Source organism: Macaca nemestrina, chromosome 14 (assembly GCF_043159975.1).
Source record: "Macaca nemestrina isolate mMacNem1 chromosome 14, mMacNem.hap1, whole genome shotgun sequence".
NCBI classification, from domain to species: Eukaryota; Metazoa; Chordata; class Mammalia; order Primates; family Cercopithecidae; genus Macaca; species Macaca nemestrina.
In genome coordinates this window covers 82,266,113-82,285,907 of record NC_092138.1, presented here as the reverse complement: position 1 = coordinate 82,285,907, position 19,795 = coordinate 82,266,113, and the positions used below count along the sequence as shown (strand labels likewise).

The 19,795-nt window shown below is 43.4% G+C and overlaps 1 protein-coding gene across 2 annotated transcripts in view; it reads left to right on the top strand.

Annotated features, from left to right (window-relative positions):
• Positions 1–2,290: 2,290 nt before the first annotated feature.
• LOC105481067 (prostaglandin reductase 1) overlaps positions 2,291–19,795 on the top strand; it is a 35,418-nt gene continuing 17,913 nt past the window's right edge. The window contains exons 1-6 of one of the 2 annotated variants that reach the window (XM_071078154.1): positions 2,291–2,382; positions 4,522–4,637; positions 7,134–7,179; positions 8,364–8,420; positions 13,679–13,846; positions 16,981–17,098. In XM_071078154.1, coding sequence (XP_070934255.1) covers positions 4,532–4,637; positions 7,134–7,179; positions 8,364–8,420; positions 13,679–13,846; positions 16,981–17,098 — 495 coding nt within the window. In that variant the 5' untranslated portion in view covers positions 2,291–2,382; positions 4,522–4,531. Of the gene's footprint in view, positions 2,383–2,553; positions 2,647–4,521; positions 4,638–7,133; positions 7,180–8,363; positions 8,421–13,678; positions 13,847–16,980; positions 17,099–19,795 lie in introns of those variants that run through there. The other variant, XM_071078155.1, reaches the window with a different exon arrangement.

Below are 19,795 nucleotides of genomic sequence, written 5' to 3'. Positions count from 1 at the left end.
ATTGGCCAGGCTGGTCTCGAACTCCAGACATCAAGTGATCCGCCTGCCTCGGCCTCCCAAAGTGCTGGGATTATAGGCATGAGCAACCGCCCCCAACTAAGTCTGTCTGTGTTTAAAGTACAAGAAAAATCCAGAAGAAATTTCCACCAAACGGATAACAATGACTTTTGCTTTTTATATTGTAAACATCTGTATTGTCTGAATTATTTGATAAAAAGCATTTTAAATTACTTGTTTGTTATTACTTTATTGTTTTAAGTGAACTGTTCCCTCCACAGTTAGATCAGAACTCTCTCTGATCTAACTGAATTGAATAGAGTTTTGTCTTAGGGAAAAGTAAAGAAAAATCTTTTTCCTTGATCCTTTATTCCATATTCTGACTCTGTATGTGATTATGTAACAGTCATGATTAACTTGATCACCATGACTTGACAAAATGCAGCCTTTAAGACTGACTGAGTCATAATGATTGGGAAAGAGATTTTATTTGTCCTGGTGCTGCCAATTATCGACATCTTCTATTTAATGACAAGTCAGTAAATATGTGAGCCACTCTGTGTTTCTGGCACTTTTTTTCTGTTATTCTTACTTTGCAAAGACTTTTTATGCCTGCAATTTTATTAACACCTCTAATATCCAAAAGAAACAGAATGATTCTATAACAAGATATTTTAAAGAAAAAAAAAAGACAAGCGGAATGAGATATGTAACCCAATACTGTTTCTAGAAATTAAAAGTATATGCCCACCATGCACATTATGTAAGAACATGGAAAAAAAACCTCTATGCACATCAAAGAAATCACAGTAGTTACCTACAGTAGGAGAAGAAAAGCAGGGAATGGAGTTATTTTGTTTTTGTTTTTTCTTTTTTTGAGGCTGGATCTCACTTAGACACCCAGGCTAGAGTGCAGTGCCACGATTGCCGCTCACTGCAGCCTCCGCCTCCCAGGTTCAAGCTATGTTGCCCAGGCAAGTCTTGAATGCTTGGCCTCAAGTGGTCCTTTTGCCTTGGATTCCCAAAGTGCTAGGATTACAGGCATGAGCCAAAGAACCCAGCCTGGGAATGGAATTTTGTTTTGTTTTATTTTAAGTTACATAAATTAATGAGAGAGAGAGAGAGAGTGAGAAAGAAAGAATTTGGCAGCCCAGTGGGGATAAAGTGCAACAAACTCTGATGAGTATGAATTCAACTCTCAGTATTTTGTTTTTAGGGTCCATCCAAGTCGCTTTATGTACATCGATCCCAGTGCTTCTGATGCTGCATATATCCCATGGTATGCATCCACCACACTTGGTCCACACACTCTGTTATGGGCTGGACTGTGTCTTCCCCAATTTCATGTGTTGAAGTCTCCAAGTACCAGTACTCACAATGTAACTGTATTTGGAGATAGGGCCTCTCAAGAAGTAATTAAGGTTAAATGAGGCCATATTAGTGAGCCCTAATCCATTTGACAGCATTTGAAGACAAGGCCTTGGAAGATGTGATTAAGCTAAACTGAGGCTGACAAGTGGGGTTCTAATCCAATATGACAGGTACCCTCACAAGGAGAGACATTGAGCCGGGTGTGGTGGTGGGCCTGTAATCCCAGCTTCTAGGGAGGCTGAAGGACGATCACTTGAGCCCAGGAGTTCAAGGCTGCAATGAGCTGTGATACCCAGCACTGCACTCCAGCCTGGGTGACAGAGCGAGACCTCAAAATAATTAAAATTAAGTAAATAAATTAAAGACATTGAATCTTCATAATGACTGGGAGTTACACATTGTTCTTATCCCCATCTTGCTGATGGCTGAACTGAGTGAGGCAAAGAGAAGGTAAGTCTTTGAAAGCTACACAGCTAGTAAGTGGCAGGTGCAGGCTTCGAACCTGCAGCCGTCTAATACCAACCACTTAGCTTCACGTTCAACCCCTGCCTGATACCACCTCTCCTTGCAGAGGCCGGGTCAAGGCCTGATGTTTGCTAGGATGTGACTTGTGGGGCACCTCAGTGGCAAGAGCGCTCACTCCTGCCTGGGGGCGTCTGGCAAGGGTTCCTTGAGGTGACCTTCAATTGGCTCCTGGAAGGCGAGTCCAGGAGTCCCCAACCCCCCTACACACATAAACACATGCGCACATGCACACACACACACATGCACACACACGCGCGTGCACATGCACTTAGGCACACACAGAAACGCGCACACACACACAAACACACTCAGATTCCCTGACACTTGTTTTCCTCCTGAGACCTTTTCGGGGCGGAGCTCTCACCCTCCAGAAGCAGCCCCGCCTTGCAGTGGCCCCACCCTCTCCTGGGACCTGTCATAAAGCTGTCCTCCTGCGCCCGGCCGCGCAGCCCCAGCCGCCTTCCCCAGCAGTGGAACCCACCGGCTTCTGTAAGGAGACCTCCTGCTTTCTTTCCTTCGCTTTTCTCCCTCCCCTAACCCCCTTGCTTTCTTCTTGCCAAGTTTCTAGACGCCCCAGTGAAGGAGGTTTGCGCTTCGCCCTCCTCCCTTTACGCCGAAATGACCGCTGGGTCTTGCACTCGGAGGATCTTGGGAGCCCAAGTCTCGACGCCTCCCGGCCCTGCACTTCCTTGGAGAGCTTGGAGACGCGCGCGGGAGGGAATAGGAAAGCTTGGTTACAATCCGGGACACCCGGTAGCTGCCTGCACCCGGGAAGGGGCAGGCCGGGGAACTTGCGGGACTGCACAACTCGGGGAGGGTAGAAGAAGAAAGATCCGGGTGGGGGTTTGGGAAGGGGCACGCAGGCGGCGGTGGGAGCAAAGGGCGAGCGGGCAAAGGCCGGTCGCCCCGCCAGGCCCCCTCTTCGGGCGGGCGAGACCTTCCCGGGACCTCGCCCCTCTGGGGCCAGACCCTTTCCAGGAGGGCTTCTGGACTTGTAGAGAGTTTGGAATGCCCAGCGGTTGCTTTCTAGGGAAAACGGACAAAGATGTGTGGACACTTAAAAAGTTGAACTCATAGAAATAACAACTAGCATGATGGTTGCCAGAGGCTGGGAGCGGATTCGGGGGTGAATGGGAGCTTGTTGGCCAAAGGGTACAAAGTTCAGAGACTAGAGGAGTAGGTTCTGAGATCTGTTGCACTGCAGGGTGACCAGCGCCAATAATATGTATTTCAAAATAAGAGCAAACTTCAAATGTCTCACCATAAAAATCATACTTAGGGTTGGGCGCGGTGGCTCATGCCTGTAATCCCAGCACTTTAGGAGGTCGAGGCGGGTGGATCATTCCAGCTCAGGGGTTCTAGACCAGTCTGGCCAACATGGGGAAACCCCGTCTCTACTAAAAAACCGGGCGTGGTGGCAGGCGCCTGTAATCCCAGCTACTCAGGAGGCTGAGACAGGAGAATCCCTTGAACCCGGGAGGCAGAGGTTGCACTGAGCTGAGATGGCGCCATTGCACTCCAGCGTGGGCGACAGAGCGAGACTCCGTCAACCACAACAACAACAAAAAGTCTTAAAAAAAAAAAAAAGAAGAAGAAGAAAGAACAACCCCAGGCTGCAGATCGGACCGCCCCCCTAGCTCCCGGCCACCCACGGCACCGGTGGGGAGCTGGGGAGGTCACCGGCAGCTCCAGAACGTTTGTAACTGGATTGTTTGTAGCGGATGCACACGCGGGAAGGCTCGGGTCCCAAGTGATTTGGTGGAGTTCAGTGAAAGCAGAACGTCCTGAACCCCCAGCTCTGGGCAGCCTTCATCATCCTCGCTTGCTTTGGTGTAGAGTTTAAGCTCAAAATCGGTTTGGTGTGCAGTTTAAACTCAAATCCCTCCTGGGCCAAAGAAAACTCGCGCCCGATGGCTGAGCCCAAGTGGCTCACACCTGGAATCCCAGCACTTTGGGCGGCCGAGGCTAGCTATAGCGGATCGCTTAGGCAACACAGTGAGGCTCGTCTCTACAAGAAAGAGAGAGAAGAAAGTATTAAAAAAACAAAACAAAACAGACAAACAAAAGGCACCTGAAAATGGGGCGAAGCAGCGGCGCCCCCCGGTGGTTTTCGGGAGTTCTGAGACTGCCTTGAAATGTCTGGCTCCTTCTTTCTGAAAGAGGTGCATGGACTTCTTTCTATGGGGTTCTTTGTGTTTGATGCTTTTTCTTAGAATTCACTCCATGTGAGATGAGAAACGGAATGGAATATTCGCACTCCCCGTAACTGTTCAGTGCCATAAAGAAACTCTAGCCTAGCAGTGGCTGGGAAGAATTTCTTTGCTGATGTATATTTTTTCCTTGTCTTGAAGATTTCTTTAAACTTCAGTTTCCTCATCTGTATGCTGGCAATGATACTAATGTCTATCTTATAGGGAAGTTATAAGCATAAAATGAGGTAATCCGTATGAAGTGCTTAGCACAGCACCAGAAACATAGTAAATATTAAATGAAAGTGGTTGGCATTATCTGATAATGATGGGATTTGAGGATATTGTAGTTGTGCTATCTGGGCTCAGTTTGATGGCTAGGGAACTGTTAGAATGCAGTCATTTCATGGCAGTTGACTACATATTTACTGTGTTCTAGGAGCTTCAGGATGGTTCGTACTAAGATATGGACCCTGAAGAAGCACTTTGTTGGCCATCCTACTAATAGTGACTTTGAGTTGAAGACAGCTGAGCTACCACCCTTAAAAAATGGAGGTAAGCCATACTCAAAATATTTCAGAGTTGGCAGGGACTGTATCAGTTAGCTTTTGCCACATAACAAACTACCCCAAAGTCTAGTGACTTTAAGCAACAATGGTTTATTAGTTCACAATTCTTTGGGTTGGCAATCTGGGCTGCATTAAGCTGGGTGGTTCTTCTTAGGTCTCATCTGGGGTAAGGTTAATTTAGGATGGGCCTTGCTCACATGTCTGCTGGTTAGCAGGCTTTCTGTTGGGGTGCATGCCTTAGTTCTCATCTATGTGGCCTTTCTAGTAGGCTAGTTTAAGCTCTGTTCTTATAGTGGTGCCATAGATCTAGAGCAGCAGGAGTTGGCAAGCTCCAGTGGGCAAGCATTTTTTTTTTTTTTTTGAGACAAGAGTCTTGCTCTGTTGCCCAGGTTGGAATATAGTGGCATGATCTTGGCTCATTGCAACCTCTACCTCCCAGGTCCAAGTGAGTCTCCTGACTCAGCCTCCTGAGTAGCTGGGATTACAGGTATGCGCCACCATGCCCTGCTAATTTTTGTATTTTTTTTGAGACGGAGTCTTGCTCTGTCACCCAGGCTGGAGTGCAGTGGAGCAATCTCGGCCCACTGCAACCTCTCCCTCTCAGATTCAAGCGATTCTCCCTGCCTCATCCTCCTGAGTAGCTGGGATTACTGGCACCCACCAACACGCCCAGCTAATTTTTTTTTTTTTTGTATTTTTAGTAGAGATGGAGTTTCACCATGTTGGCCAGGCTGGTGTCGAACTCCTGACTCCAGGCTGGTCTCGAACTCCTGACTTCAGGTGATCCACCCGCCTCGGCCTCCCAAAGTGCTGGAATTAGGGCATTAGTCACATTGCCCGGCCTTAATGTTTGTATTTTTAGTAGAGACGGTGTTTCCCCATCTTTGCCAGGCTGGTCTTGAACTCCTGACCTCAGATGATCAGCCCGCCTTGACTTCCCAAAGTGCTGGGATTAAAGGTGTGAGCCACCATGCCCCACTGTGCAATCACTTTTCAAGCCTCTACTTGTGCCACATTTGCTAGTATCCCACGGTGAAAGCAAATCAGAAAACCAAGCTCAGATTTGAGAGGCAGAAAATAGATTTCTTGATGGGAGAAATGGCAAGGAGACCAGCACACAAGGGTGGGACTTATTTGTGGCCATTTTGCAATCTGCCACAAAGACCTTACCAGGGTTTTCTGTGTGAAGCCTCGATGTCACGTGGCAGGATTCCCCTGCTTTCATTGATAATTGAAATTCATGCTTGAGTGCGTTACTCTTCCTGGCTTTGACCAGACTATGGGGAGGATGTCCTCTGTATCCTCATGAGCCTGATGATGGCAGTGAGGTAAGCACTGCCCAGTAGCTATATGAAGAGTTCAGACTATAAGAGGAGTCTCTAAGGAGTGTTTACAGGTAGGTATAAGCTTTTGAGAAAAGGGGATGCAATTAAGTAGCATGGCAAAGTGATCAGTCCCATCTAAGCTGTGATGGCCATGACTCAAATTCAAAATTCCAAAGAATGTGTACATGAGCGTCACTCCAGCAAAATGCATGTTCTCTAACACTCACTGGGGCTGGTGGTGAAACTGGAACATAATGGTTTAAATGTGGCCTTGGGCAAGTTACTTAACCTAACCTTAAATAAAATGGAAACAATATTTGTTGAATATCAAATGACATAATTCATGTAAAGCATGGAATGAGTGCTGAGTAAATAGCATTATTATTATTATTATTATTATTATTATTATTATTATTAACTGGGCTGGGCCAAAAACGAGAACCCCTTCTTGTCTCTGCTATAGAAGCACAGATAGGAAGACATTCCTGAAGCAGAGTATTATCTGTGTTGTTTTAGAATACCAAAAACAGGCTGGGCGTGGTGGCTCATGCCTGTAATCCCAGCACTTTGGGAGGCCAAGGCAGGCAGATCTCTTGAGGTTAGAAGTTCAAGACCAGACTGGCCAACACAGTGAAACCCCGTCTCCACTAAAAATACAAAAATTAGCCGGGTGTGGTGGCAGGCACCTGTAATCCCAGCTACTCAGGTACCCAGGCACCTGTAATCCCAGCTACAGGCAGGCACCTGTAATCCCAGCTACTCAGGAGGCTGAGACAGGAGAATCACTTGAACCTGGGAGATGGAGGTTGCAGTGTGCAGAGATCAAGCCACTGCACTCCAGCCTGGGGAACAGAGCAAGACTCCGTCTCAGAAAAAAAAAGAATGCCAAAACAAAGGCATCAGGCCTTGAGCTCTGTTTTTTTCCTTCAACTTTTATTTTGAGGGATACATATGCAGGCTTGTTATACGGGTAAATCGCACGTGGCTGAGGTTTGGTGTCCGAATGATCCGTCGCCCAGTTAGAGAGCAAGGTACCTCATACGTAGTTTCTCAACCTTCATCCCAGTCGCACCCTCCCCTGTCTCGTGGTGCTCAGTGTCTATTGTTCCTCTCAGGCCTTGAGTTTCTAATTGCCTATGGTATGCTTTATTTTGTAGAGGTCCTGCTTGAAGCTTTGTTCCTCACCGTGGATCCTTACATGAGGTATTATTTATTTCCCCCCTCAAAATGCTAATGCTGTGTCAAATGCTATTTGGAAGTAGTTCATCTTTTAAAATATCCAACTGACTTAAAACATTGTCGCTTTCCCTCTGTTTCTCCCAGCCAGTAACAGTGATGGGATTCATGTACATTCATCTTTTGCAGGCAAAGGTCTAAGTAGCTTAGTGAGGGATCACCTCGGTTCCTTTGTCCCAACCATCTCCTATCTGCCCTGCACAATTTGCCTTTCACTGCTCAACAGAATTACTTCCAGAAAAAAAGAAAAAGAAAAAAAACCCTTAAAAGAAAAAAATAAAAAATAAAGCCTGCGCAACATGGCAAAACCCTGTCTCTACTAAAAATACAAAAAATTAGCTGGGCGTGGTGGCGCATGCCTATCGTCCGAGCTACTCAGGAGGATGAGGCAGAAAGATCACTTGAGCCTGGGAGGCAGAGGTTGCAGCGAGCCGAGATCGTGCCACTGTACTCCAGCCTAGGTAACGGAGTAAGACCCCATCTCATAAAGAAAAAAGAAGCCAAACCCAAATTTGTCTATTTCACTACTGGCAAATAATTTGGATAGAGGAAGATGCTAAAACTAAAATCAGCTTCTCTGGCCTTCCATTTACCTGTATTCTTTTAATGTAGGTAAATCTGCAGTTGACTCAAACTTATATACTCAGCAAACAACTCAGGGAGGGGAGGAAATCAAAAGGCTTTATTGACCACTAAGTCCTCAGTATTTTTTTGCCCAGGTAAATAACATAGCCATCATTCTTTTACATTTTTTTCATAGCTCATTGATAAAGATTCAAATCTGAAGTGGAAAATACAGTTTAAAAATGTTAATTGGCATCTTTTTGTGTAGCTAGTGTTTTGGGTAATAACCACCCAGTGGTGCCTGGGTTATAGTTTTTAAGTCATTGGTAGAAATTCATCTTTACCGAAACATGGCGGTAAGACTTTTGTGTTCACTCATTAAAAAATCCAATCGGAGTGCTTATCTGAGGTCACAGAGCAGAACTTCCTCTAACAGCTTTCCTCCTGCATCTCACCTAGTTGTAGCCCTTCATCTGTCTGGGTTTTATTGCCGCATACACTTACCCAGCAGTTTTCCATTAGCTTGAAACTCCAAACAGTCCCCCGACGCTCTTATGTGTTAAGAATGGATTTTTTTTTTTTTTCAGATTTTTAGCCAAAACATTGAAAGAAGGTGATAGAATGATGGGGCAGCAAGTGGCCAGGTAATTATTTCCATTTGTCCCAATGCTTGGAAAATATGTCTCCTCTTTACCTCCTGCTGCATCCTGTCTCTGTCCATCACTCCTACAATTTCTTCAGTCTGTGTAGTTCACTCACTGTGTGATCTTGGAATCAACTTGGGAAATCTTGTTCCCTTACTGACTAGCTGGAAAGGAGGGAAGGGTGTGAAATCAGCTTCACTTTGCCATCCTTACTTTTAATTACTTAAAAAAAAAAAAAGTATTCGTTCAGGTCATGATTATTGTAAAAATTCAAATAAAACAAAAATTTTTATCTTGGAAATTGAAAGTTCCCCTGTCATCTGAACCTTAAGGCAACTATTGTTAATATATTATTATTTCAAAAATTGTGGGCCAGCACAGTGGCTGATGCCTGTAATCCCAGCACTTTGGGAAGCCAAGGTGGGCAGATTACTTGAAGTCAGGAGTTGGAGACCTGCCTGGCCAACATGGTAAAACCCTGTCTCTACTAAAAATATAAAAATTAACTGGGTGTGGTGGTGCATGCCTGTAATCCTAGCTACTCGGGAGGCTGAGGCAGGAGAATCGCTTGAACCTGGGAGGCGGAGGTTGCAGTGAGCCAAGGTTGCACCACTGCACTCCAGCCTGGGCGATAGAGCAAGAGTCCATCTCAAAAAAAATAAAGAAAGAAAGAAAAGAAAAAGAAAAAGAAAAATTGTTCAGTGCACATACTTTTATATATAAATTTCGCTTTATTTTTTTGTTATTATTCTTTTGAGACAGAGTCTTGCTCTTGTTGCCCATGCTGGAGTGCAATGGCACAATCTTGGCTCACCGCAACCTCTACCTCCCAGGTTCAAGCGATTCTGATTCTTCTGTCTCAGTCTCCCGAGTAGCTGGGTTTACAGGCATGCACCAGCACACCCCGCAAATTTTGTACTTTTAGTAGAGATGGGGTTTCTCCATGTTGGTCTGGCTAGTCTAGAGCTCCTGACCTCTGCTGATCCTCCCGCCTCAGCCTCCCAAAGTGCTGGGATTACAGGCATGAGCCACCACACCCGGCCTATATATGAATTTTAAATGGAATTATATGCCCTTCAGAAAACTGCTTTCTCTCAATTAGTATGTTAAGGATATATTTTATTGACAGTATATAAATATACCACCTACCTTTTAATAGCTGCAAGTTATTTTATTATATTCCACTATTTAACTAATCTACTACTGATAACAACTGTTTTCAATTTTTTCTATGACAAATAATTCTTGAAGGAGCATGTATGTATTTATATGTGTGTATCTGTGTATTCTTTGCCTTCTTGGATGAGTATTGCTTTACATTAAATTCCCAGAAGTATAAATTCTAGACCTAAAGAAATGTATATTTTTAATCTGAAAAGATGATGACAAATTGTTCTTCAGAAAAATTTTATGAAGGCCAGACGCAGTGGCTCATGCCTGTAATCCCAGCACTTTGGGAGGCCGAGGCAGGAAGATGACTTGAGGTCAAGAGTTTGAGACCAGCCTGGCCAACATGACAAAACCCCATCTCTACTAAAAATATGAAAATTAGCCAGGTGTGGTGGTGGGCATCTGTAATCCTAGCTATTCAGGAGGCTGAGGCATGAGAATCGCTTGAACCCAGGAGGCAGAGGTTGCAGTGAGCTGAGAACACACCTCTGCTCTCCAGCCTGGGCAATAGAGTGACACTTGGTCTCAAAAAAAAAAAAAGAAAAAAAAGTATGAATGTTCACTCCTACAAATAGTATTAACCTGTTTCCCTTATACTGTTCACCATCAGTCTCAGCAACCTGAGATGAATATATTGATACTTTATGCTTAGTTTAGTTTGCATTTCTTTTATTATTAGTGATGTTGATCTTCTTTCTGTAGGTTAATTCTCAATTTTCTTCTGTGGATTGTCTGTTTATATCCTTTGCCCTTTTCGTTTAGGTCTTATCATTTGTTATATTGATTTGTAAAAGCTTCTTGTATGTTCAGGATATTAGTGTTGCAAATGTTCGCGTATTTGTTGATCTTCCTTCTGTGTCCAATTACAGTTTAAAATTTTATGTGATAAAATTATAAGTATTTATAATTATGGTCCTTCGGTTTCATCTCATGCTTAGAAAGGGATTCCCCACTCCATAATTACTAAAATATTTATTCATGCCGGGGGTGGTGGCTCACGCTTGCAATCCCAGCACTCTGGGAGGCCAAGGCGGGTGGATCACCTGAGGTCGGGAGTTCAAAACCAGCCTGGCTAACATGGCAAAACCCCATCTCCACTAAAAGTACAAAAATTAGCTAGGCACAGTGGTAGGCGCTTGTAATCCCAGCTACTTGGGAAGCTGAGGCAGGAGAATCGCTTGAACCAAGGAGGTGGAGGTTGGAGTGAGCAGAGATTGCGCCATTGCACTCCAGCCTTGGGCCACAGAGCGAGACTCCGTCTGAAAAAAAAAAAATTATTCATGTTTTCTGTATTTTATAGTTTAATTTGGGATTTTGGCAATATGCAGCAAGAGTTACAAACGTTTTGGGCCGGGCGCGGTGGCTCAAGCCTGTAATCCCAGCACTTTGGGAGGCCGAGACGGGCGGATCACGAGGTCAAGAGATCGAGACCATCCTGGCTAACATGGTGAAACCCCGTCTCTACTAAAAATACAAAAAACTAGCCGGGCGAGGTGGCGGGCGCCTGTAGCCCCAGCTACTCGGGAGACTGAGGCAGGAGAATGGCGTGAACCCGGGAGGCGGAGCTTGCAGTGAGCTGAGATCTGGCGACTGCACTCCACCCTGGGCGACAGAGCGAGACTCCGTCTCAAAACAAAAAAGAGTTACAAACGTTTTAATAGTCTTTGACCTAGTAATACCATTTATAGAAATCCTGACTAAGGAAACAGTATTGAGCCAAGTGCAGTGGCTCATTCCTATAATCCCAGCACTTCAGGAGGCCGAGGTGGGTGGATCTGGGAGTTTGAGACCCCATCTCTACAAAAAAATACAAAAAAGTCTGGGCACAGTGGCTCACGCCTGTAATCTCAGTACTTTGGGAGGCTGAGGTGAGTGGATCACCTGAGGTCAGGAGTTCAAGATTAGCCCGGGCAACAGGGTGAAACCTCGTCTCTACTAAAAATACAAAAATTAGCTGGGCGTGGTGGTGGTCGCCTGTAATCCCAGCTATTCAGGAGGCCAAGGCACGAGAACTGCTTGAACCTGGGAGGTGGAGGTTGCAGTGAGCTGATATCATGCCATTGCACTCCAGCCTGGGCAACAGATTGAAACTCTGTCTCAAAAAAAAAAAAAAAAAAAAATTGGTTAGGCATGGTGGCTTACGCCTGTAATCCCAGCACTTTGGGAGGCCAAGGCAGGTGAATCACGAGGTCAGGAGATCGAGACCATCCTGGCTAACACGGTGAAACCCCATCGCTACTAAAAATACAAAAAATTAGCTGGTCATGGTGGCGGGCACCTGTAGTCCCAGCTACTCTGGAGGCTGAGGCAGGAGAATGGTGTGAACCTGGGAGGCGGAGCTTGCAGTGAGCCGAGATTGCACTATTGCACTCCAGCCTGGGCAACAGAGCGAGACTCCGTCTCAAAAAAAAAAATTAGCTGGATGTGGTAGTGTGCTACTGTGGTCCCAGCTGCTCAGGAGGTCAAGGTAGGAGGATCATTTGAGCTCAGGGGAGGTTGAGGTTGCAGCGAGCCATGATCACACCACTACACTCCAGCCTGAGCAACAGAGGGAGACCGTGTCTCAAAAAAAAAAGAAAGAAAATAATAATGTTTATGAATATTAATTAAAATATATTTCCTAGCAAGCAGACTCAGAGAAAAAAGGAAAACATAATTAACATTGGGAAAAATACTGAAAGTATCCTAATAAAGGGGGTGTAATTAAATTCATTACATTTTTGAAGGATTCTTACTAACATGGAAAAAAGTATAAATTATGTAGACCAATGTAATGTTGACAGATAAATTATAGGTTATAAAACATACACAATTACTTCAATTATGTAAATATGTATAAAACAGCCGGGTGCGTGGCTCACGCCTATAATCCCAGCACTTTGAGAGGACAAGGCAGATGGATCACGAGGTCAAGAGATCAAGACCATCCTGCCCAATATGGTGAAACCCCGTCTCTACTAAAAATACAAAAATTAGCTGGGCGTGATGGCACACGCCTGTAGTCCCAGCTATTTGGGAGGCTGAGGCAGGAGAATTGCTTGAACCTGGGAGTCAGAGGTTGCAGTATGCCGAGAAGGCGCCATTGCACTCCAGCCAGGTGACAGAGCAAGTCTCTGTCTCAAAGAAAATAAATAGACATAAAAAAATACGTATAGTACACATTTTTAAATATACCATTAAGATTGACATAAAATACCCCCAAATGTTAGCAGTTGTCTTTGTGCTGTGAGATTAGAACTGATATTTTTATTTTATATGTTTAAAATTTTCTAGAATAAATATGTGTTATATAACTTTATGATCTGGGGACGAAAGATGGTAAAGAAGGATAAAGAGTTGGATGAAGAAAAGGGAATCAGTAAATGACACAGAAAGGGTGCATCTTAGAGGAGGAGGCAAAAAGCCAGCAGAGATCATCAGTATCCTGGGAACCAGTGAGGGGAGACTTTTGGGTGAACCTGTGTTAATAGAGTGGAAAAGGGTAGGCCGGGCGCAGTGGCTCACACCTGTAATCCCAGCACTTTGGGAGGCCAAGGCAGGTGGATCACCTGAGGTCAGGAGTTCGAGACCAGCCTGGCCAACATGGTGAAACCCCGTCCCTATTAAAAACATAAAAATTAGCCTAGTGTGGTGGTGGGCGCCTGTAATCCCAGCTACTCAGGAGGCTGAGGCAGGAGAATTGCTTGAGCATACTTATATGTTGAGTGAAAGGGACAGAGAGGAAAATCTCAAAGATTCTGGAGAGTGGAGGCCAAGGGAAAGAGAGCGACACCTGAAGAAGAGAAGGCTAGTGTCCAGGTCACCTTGAGCCAGAGGACAGAGGCCTCTTGCTTAAAAGGAAGAGAAGTGGGTGAGAACAGGCGCTCCTCACCCCATGAGCCACTCCTCAAGTGGCTGGGTAAGTTGAGAGTTCTCTGATGATCCCTATGCCGATGGCTAAGAATTAAGATGGAGGGGGTGGTGGACTATCAGTTGTGGAATATCAACCTCAGTGCCCTTTTGTCAACACTAACTCCACAGCATCCTGACTCCCTTGAAAGGGAAGACATGTCCCATGCCTTAATGTCTTAATGTGCTTTATCTTTCAGAGTTGTGGAAAGTAAAAATGCAGACCTACCAAAAGGAACTATTGTACTGACTTCTCCAGGCTGGACAACACACTCCATTTCTGATGGGAAAGATCTGGAAAAGCTGCTGACAGAGTGGCCAGACACAATACCAGTGTCTTTGGCTCTGGGGACAGTTGGCATGCCAGGGTGAGTTTCATGGATATAACCCCAAAAGAGAAGCAGAGGTTATACTTTCTGATTGAGTTATTCCTCTTGTGACAACCAGCATCCCCCTCTCCCAATATACCTTCTAGATATTTCCAGAGTAGGCTTTCAATTAGCTATTCTGATCTAAGATACACAAAGCCTTTCCCAAACATTATCTCCTTTTAAAATAAAATGGAGACCGGACACGGTGGCTCATGCCTGTAATCCCAGCACTTTCGGAAGCCGAGGCAGGAGGATCACGAGGTCAGCAGTTCGAGACCATCCTGACCAACATGTAGAGACCAACATGTCTCTACTAAAAATACAAAAATTAGCCAGCCATGGTGGCATGTACCTGTACTCTCTGCTACTAAGGAGGCTGAGGCAGGAGAATCGCTTGAACCCAGGAGGCGGAGGTTGCAGTGGGCCGAGATCACACCACTGTACTCCAGCCTGGGTGACACAGTGAGATTCCATCTCAAAAAATAAAAAAATAAAATAAAATAAAATGGAGATAAGATGAAGAAGCCAAAAGTAAAGAAATTCTTGAGGGAAAATTAATGGTGTACTTTGGTCAATGGTTTGGAGAGCAAATACGTGTGCTCTTCCAGCTTAATTGAAGAAAATGATGCAAAACTTTGGGGGAATGTTAAATCTGTGGAGTCTGGACAGCTAAAAGACACCCTAGGTTTCAAAGTTCAACTTCTCTTATTGTCTATATTAGAAGTCCTAGCATTCTTGAGAGTTGACCCATCCCAGCCAGGTATGTTGGCTCATGCTGGTAATTCCAGCACTTTGGGAGGCTGAGGCAGGAGGATCGTCTTAGGTAAGGAGTTGGAAACCAGCCTGGGCAACATAATGAGACCTTGTCTCTACAAAAAAATTTAGAAATGAGTTGGGTGTGGTGGTATGTGCCTGTAGTCCCAGCTACTTGGGAGGTTGAGGTGGGAGGATCCATTGAGCCCTAGAGGTTGAGGCTGCAGTGAGCTATGATTGCGCCACTGCACTCCAGCCTGGGCAACAGAGCAAGACCCTGTCTCAAAAAAAATTTTTTTGTAAAGGGAGTAGTTCTGAATTGCTAGCATTCATAAGAATCACCTAGAGTCTTATTAACATTTGGATTATTTCTGAATCAGTGGGTCTAGGGTGAGGCCTGAGAATCTAAATGTTTAGTAAACATTTCAGCCGGGTACAGTGGCTCACACCAGTAATTCCAGCACTTTGGGAGGCAGAGGCGGGCAGATCACAAGGTCAGGAGTTCGAGACTAGCATGATTAACATGGTGAAACCCTGTCTCTACTAAAGATACAAAAAATTAGCCAGGTGTGGTGGCGCATGCCTGCAATCGCTGCTACTGGGGAGGCTGAGGCAGGAGAATCGTTTGAATCCAGGAGTCTGAGGTTGCAGTGAGCCAAGATCATGCCATTGCACTCCAGCCTGGGCGACAGGGCAAGACTCTCTCTCAAAAAAAAAAAAAAAAAAAAAAAAATTTCAGGTGATTCTGAGACAGGTGGTGCTGCCTCCCCCTTTTGAAAAACACTGTGTTAAGGGAATGTTAGATATATGGATTCTTAGAAAAGGTGCTTTCTGTGCCTGTCACTGTCTTCTATTCAATGCCAACCTCCCATGGGCCTCAAATATAGTCAGAGGCTGTGTGAGCTAAGTAACGTCAACAGGTAGTTGTTGTTGTTTTTTTTTTTTTTAATGTAGAAATAACTTTACATGAATGTGTCTGAAATTCAGCAAGTGGCTTAACAATCACTATAATGGGTCTGGATTTTATTGGCTCAGATCCAGGGCTGCAAAAATATAGCTTAAAATTTTCCACTACTGAACTTCATTTCTATCTCAAGCCCTCCTTTTGGCTGGTGTAATAAGAGAAAACCTCAGTTGAATTCAGTGATTTCTCACATCATTTCAAATTTAAAACTTTGGATTTCTTCTTTCTTCTCCCTGGGGTTGCTGCAAAGCTCCAAGGATAATAAAAGTTCAGTATCAGTAGAAGAGGGACAACAACAACTTCTTGATCTCGATCTGTACTGGTCTTAAGCTGGTCTCCTGCTCAAAGTTACTTCCTTTCTCTAAGTTTTGAGATCTTTTCCCCCTTTCCTTCTTCCCACCCTTCCTTCCCCTTCCTTTTTTACACTTTGAAGGTTTTCTGAGGAATGAAATGGAAATACATGTATACCATCAAATGATCAGCCTCTAAACAAACACAACTCCTAGGTACCCCAAATTCATATTTCACTGAGAATTTGAACTCCTCAAAATTGCCACTGCCAAGGACATCATTGTGAAAGTAGAGGATGCTGAATACCGTCTTCCATGAAATTAGTGGGCACTAAACAATTCCAGCACTTCTTGGTCTTTCCTGCCTGCCCTGTACCCTCTATGGATGAAGGCTCTTCCTCTCTGTTCTCCTCTGTTATCCATCATTCCCTCTGGACTGTGAGCCAGGTATAGGGGAGAAGAGGTGAAGGGAGACACGAGGAAACTTTGGTGGTGAAGAAAGTCTTCAATCCTATCACCTTCCAAACTCGCAATCCAATGAGATGTGGTGGTGTCTTCACCCAGTCCCCATCAGTACTGCCAGTGCTGCATCTTTGTATATCCAATAGCTCTTTTCGTGCAAGCTAACTTTGACATCTTACTTACGGTAATATGGGGATATTTCGGAAGGTCTTCCAGACCACTTGGAGCCATGGAAAGCTCCAGATGCTCCCTGTGACCCTCTCATGCCTAATATCACACATCGTAGCTATGTGTGGCTATGTCACCATGATAACATAGGGGCTTCTCCCATGAAGCTCATCATCTCCATAGAACTTATATGGATGATGCATAGCTCTCTTTTCTTGAATCCCCAAAGTTTGAGAAAGATGATCTATCTTTTGCCCCTGAAATTTGGCCAACTCTCCCTTCCCTCCCTAGTTGACATCATCTTTATTCCTATCTGAGAGTAGACATGGAGGAGGTAAAGCAACAGTGACTGGCAATATTTATTTCCTATATTTTTGTCTTTTACTCAGACCTATGACACTGGGCCATTGAGAAGACCTTCAAGATACATATATAAATGAGTTATAGAAGAAAGAAACAACTCTATTCATATATCCTTAATTTTCTTCCTTTAGCCTGACTGCCTACTTTGGCCTACTTGAAATCTGTGGTGTGAAGGGTGGAGAAACAGTGATGGTTAATGCAGCAGCTGGAGCTGTGGGCTCTGTTGTGGGGCAGATTGCAAAGCTCAAGGTAAGTGCCTTTCTCCAGTAACAAGCCTGTATTCTAAACCCACTGGGAATGCAACAGTGAACACAGCAGATCTTCCTTGGCCTCAGGGAATTTATAGTCCAGTGGTCTTCTTTAGAGGTTGGACACTGAGAAATTGGAAGAATGGGGAAAACTAGACCAAAGATAAGCTGAACATTGTTATTTGATAACATTGCAGACAATCAAGTCAGAAATGGCCTCTGTCTAGAGTAGAGAGTTTATCAGCATTAATCATTTTCATATTTTCTACTGAACATTCTATCGCTACAGCTTAATCTTCTTTCTTCATGATTGTCCTTAGCAACAGAAGAAGGGACTTGAGATCAGCCAACTTAGAGTCATCACCCACGTGGCCCCACTGCAAAGGCTGTTGTTGTACTAGAAAGAAATGGGCATTCAGCCCAGAGCAGTGGGGCCATGGCTTGGGAACTAACTCCTGGCAGTACCTAGGACAAGGAAACATTGGCTCTAATTTAGGCAGATGTCTGCTCAAGGGATCCAATCTGATGGTGAGTGTATAGAGTAGGCAACAACTCAGACACAGTAGGGATTTGTTATTACATAGTGGGAAGGCGATGCGGCTTGACTGATCCTTTGCCCAAGGCTGGGATACAGGATTCAGGACCTAGGTCCTAGGGGACAAGTTAGATGGAGTACACATGAGTACAGGGCTACAACCAACGGCTAAGGGTTTGGACTGGTCTCCAGTGCTAATGGGAGCTTGGAATACAAATATGAGGCTACCATAGAAGTTGTAGAATAATTTGTTTAAGTAAGTAACTAAATAGGAATAGATATTAAATTTTATCAAATGCCATTGCAACATTTATCAGGTTTACATTTCCGTGAATGAATTACATTAGTTTTCCAATGTCAAACCATTCTCACATTTCCCGAATAAGCTTTACCTGTGTATGCTATATTATGGGCTTATACCTTTGGAATTTACTTGATAACATTTAAAATAGAAATTTTGCATCTATATTCACAAGTGAATTTGGTTTAAAGTTTACTTTTTCTTCTGGAATTTAGCTAGGCTTGGATTATGCTAAAATTACAAAATGAATTAGGATTATTTCTAAATATTCCTATTTCAAATATCCTATTAAAACCTTACGGGGCTTTTATCTCTTAAGTTTGAAAGGACTTGCGCTTAAACCTATTCTTTTATATTCAACCTTTCTGTCCATTTTATGTGTGTTTCGGTTCTGTAAAATGCAGCTATTTGCATTTAATTCTTAGCCCATCTGAAAGTCTCCGTGTTGTAATAGTTAAATTTAAGCCATTCATATTAATAGTCATAACTGGAATGTTTGGTCATATTTATATTATCTTACTTTGTTTTCTATTTATTGGTTATTTCTTTCTGTGTTATTTTCTTTGTTCTTTTTCCTCTAATTACTGAGAATCTAAGTTTTATTACATTCTGCTAGTGTTTACCTTTTTACCAATTATTTAAAATCTGTTTTATTTGTATCCTGCTTCTCTTCATATACATATTTTACATACAAAAAATAAACATATATACAATATATGTATATGAACTTCTAACAGTATATTTTTCCCCATATTATACCCCTACATCCTAGATTTTTATTCAATAATCTAATAAATAGTAAAAATCTCATATTATTATGAAAACCTTTTGGTTATGACATCTGAAAATGCCTTTTAATTTGGATGCATATAGAATTCAAAGGACCTGCCACGTGCAGTGGTGTCTGCCTATAATCCCATCTTTTCAGAATTCTAACTGAGGCAAGAGGATCTCTTAAGCTCAGGAGTTCAAGACCAGTCTGGACAATGTTGTGAGACCTTGTCTCTAAATTTGAAAAAAAAAAAAATTCAAAGTACCCAATCTCTTACCCTCAAAGCTCTATAAAATTACTCTACTTTTTCTATTTCTATTTTTCTTTGAATTTAGAAATATCAGCAGGAAATGTCTATATCTGTCTTTGTTTAATCCTACCTGGAACTTAGTTAGCCTTTATAATCTGAAGGTCAACGTTTTCCTTCAGATGAAGAACAGTTTTCTTCTTCTATTTAATTATTTTTTTCATCTATTCTGTTTTCTTCATGAGGAATGGTATATATTCATTCTGTTTCCTTTAGGACTATTCTTGTATTCTATCTTTGCTCTCATCATTACATCTTTTGTACTTCTTGCTCTGAATCCTGTACTTTCTTAATCTGGTCCTCCAATTGAATTACATGACTTTCAGCAGCATCGGTTTCTAGATTAGCGGTTAAGTTTTTCATAGCTGAGGATCATCATATTCTGGGATTCTTTCCCCCATAACCTGCACTTGTTGACTAATGCAGTATCCTTTTGAATTTCACTGAGAAACTTGAAATGGTATGAAGGCATCTTTTAAAATATCTACTCTTCTCTCTAGAAATTCCACTGGAGACTGCCATGCTAAGGAATTTATACTCAATCCTTAAGGAAGAGACATGATTGGCTCTGCTTTTTAGAAACATCACTTAGGCCTTGGTAGGAGAATAGTTCCTATGGACACTATACTAGAGACAAGAAGTCCACTTAGGAGGCTCTTATAATTCAGATGAAAATTTTGATGCATCAACAGAGATTGGAAGTCAGAGTCAGCTTTTTTTTTTTTTTTTGAGACAGAGTTTTGCTCTTGTTGCTCAGGCTGGAGTGCGATGGCATGATCTCAG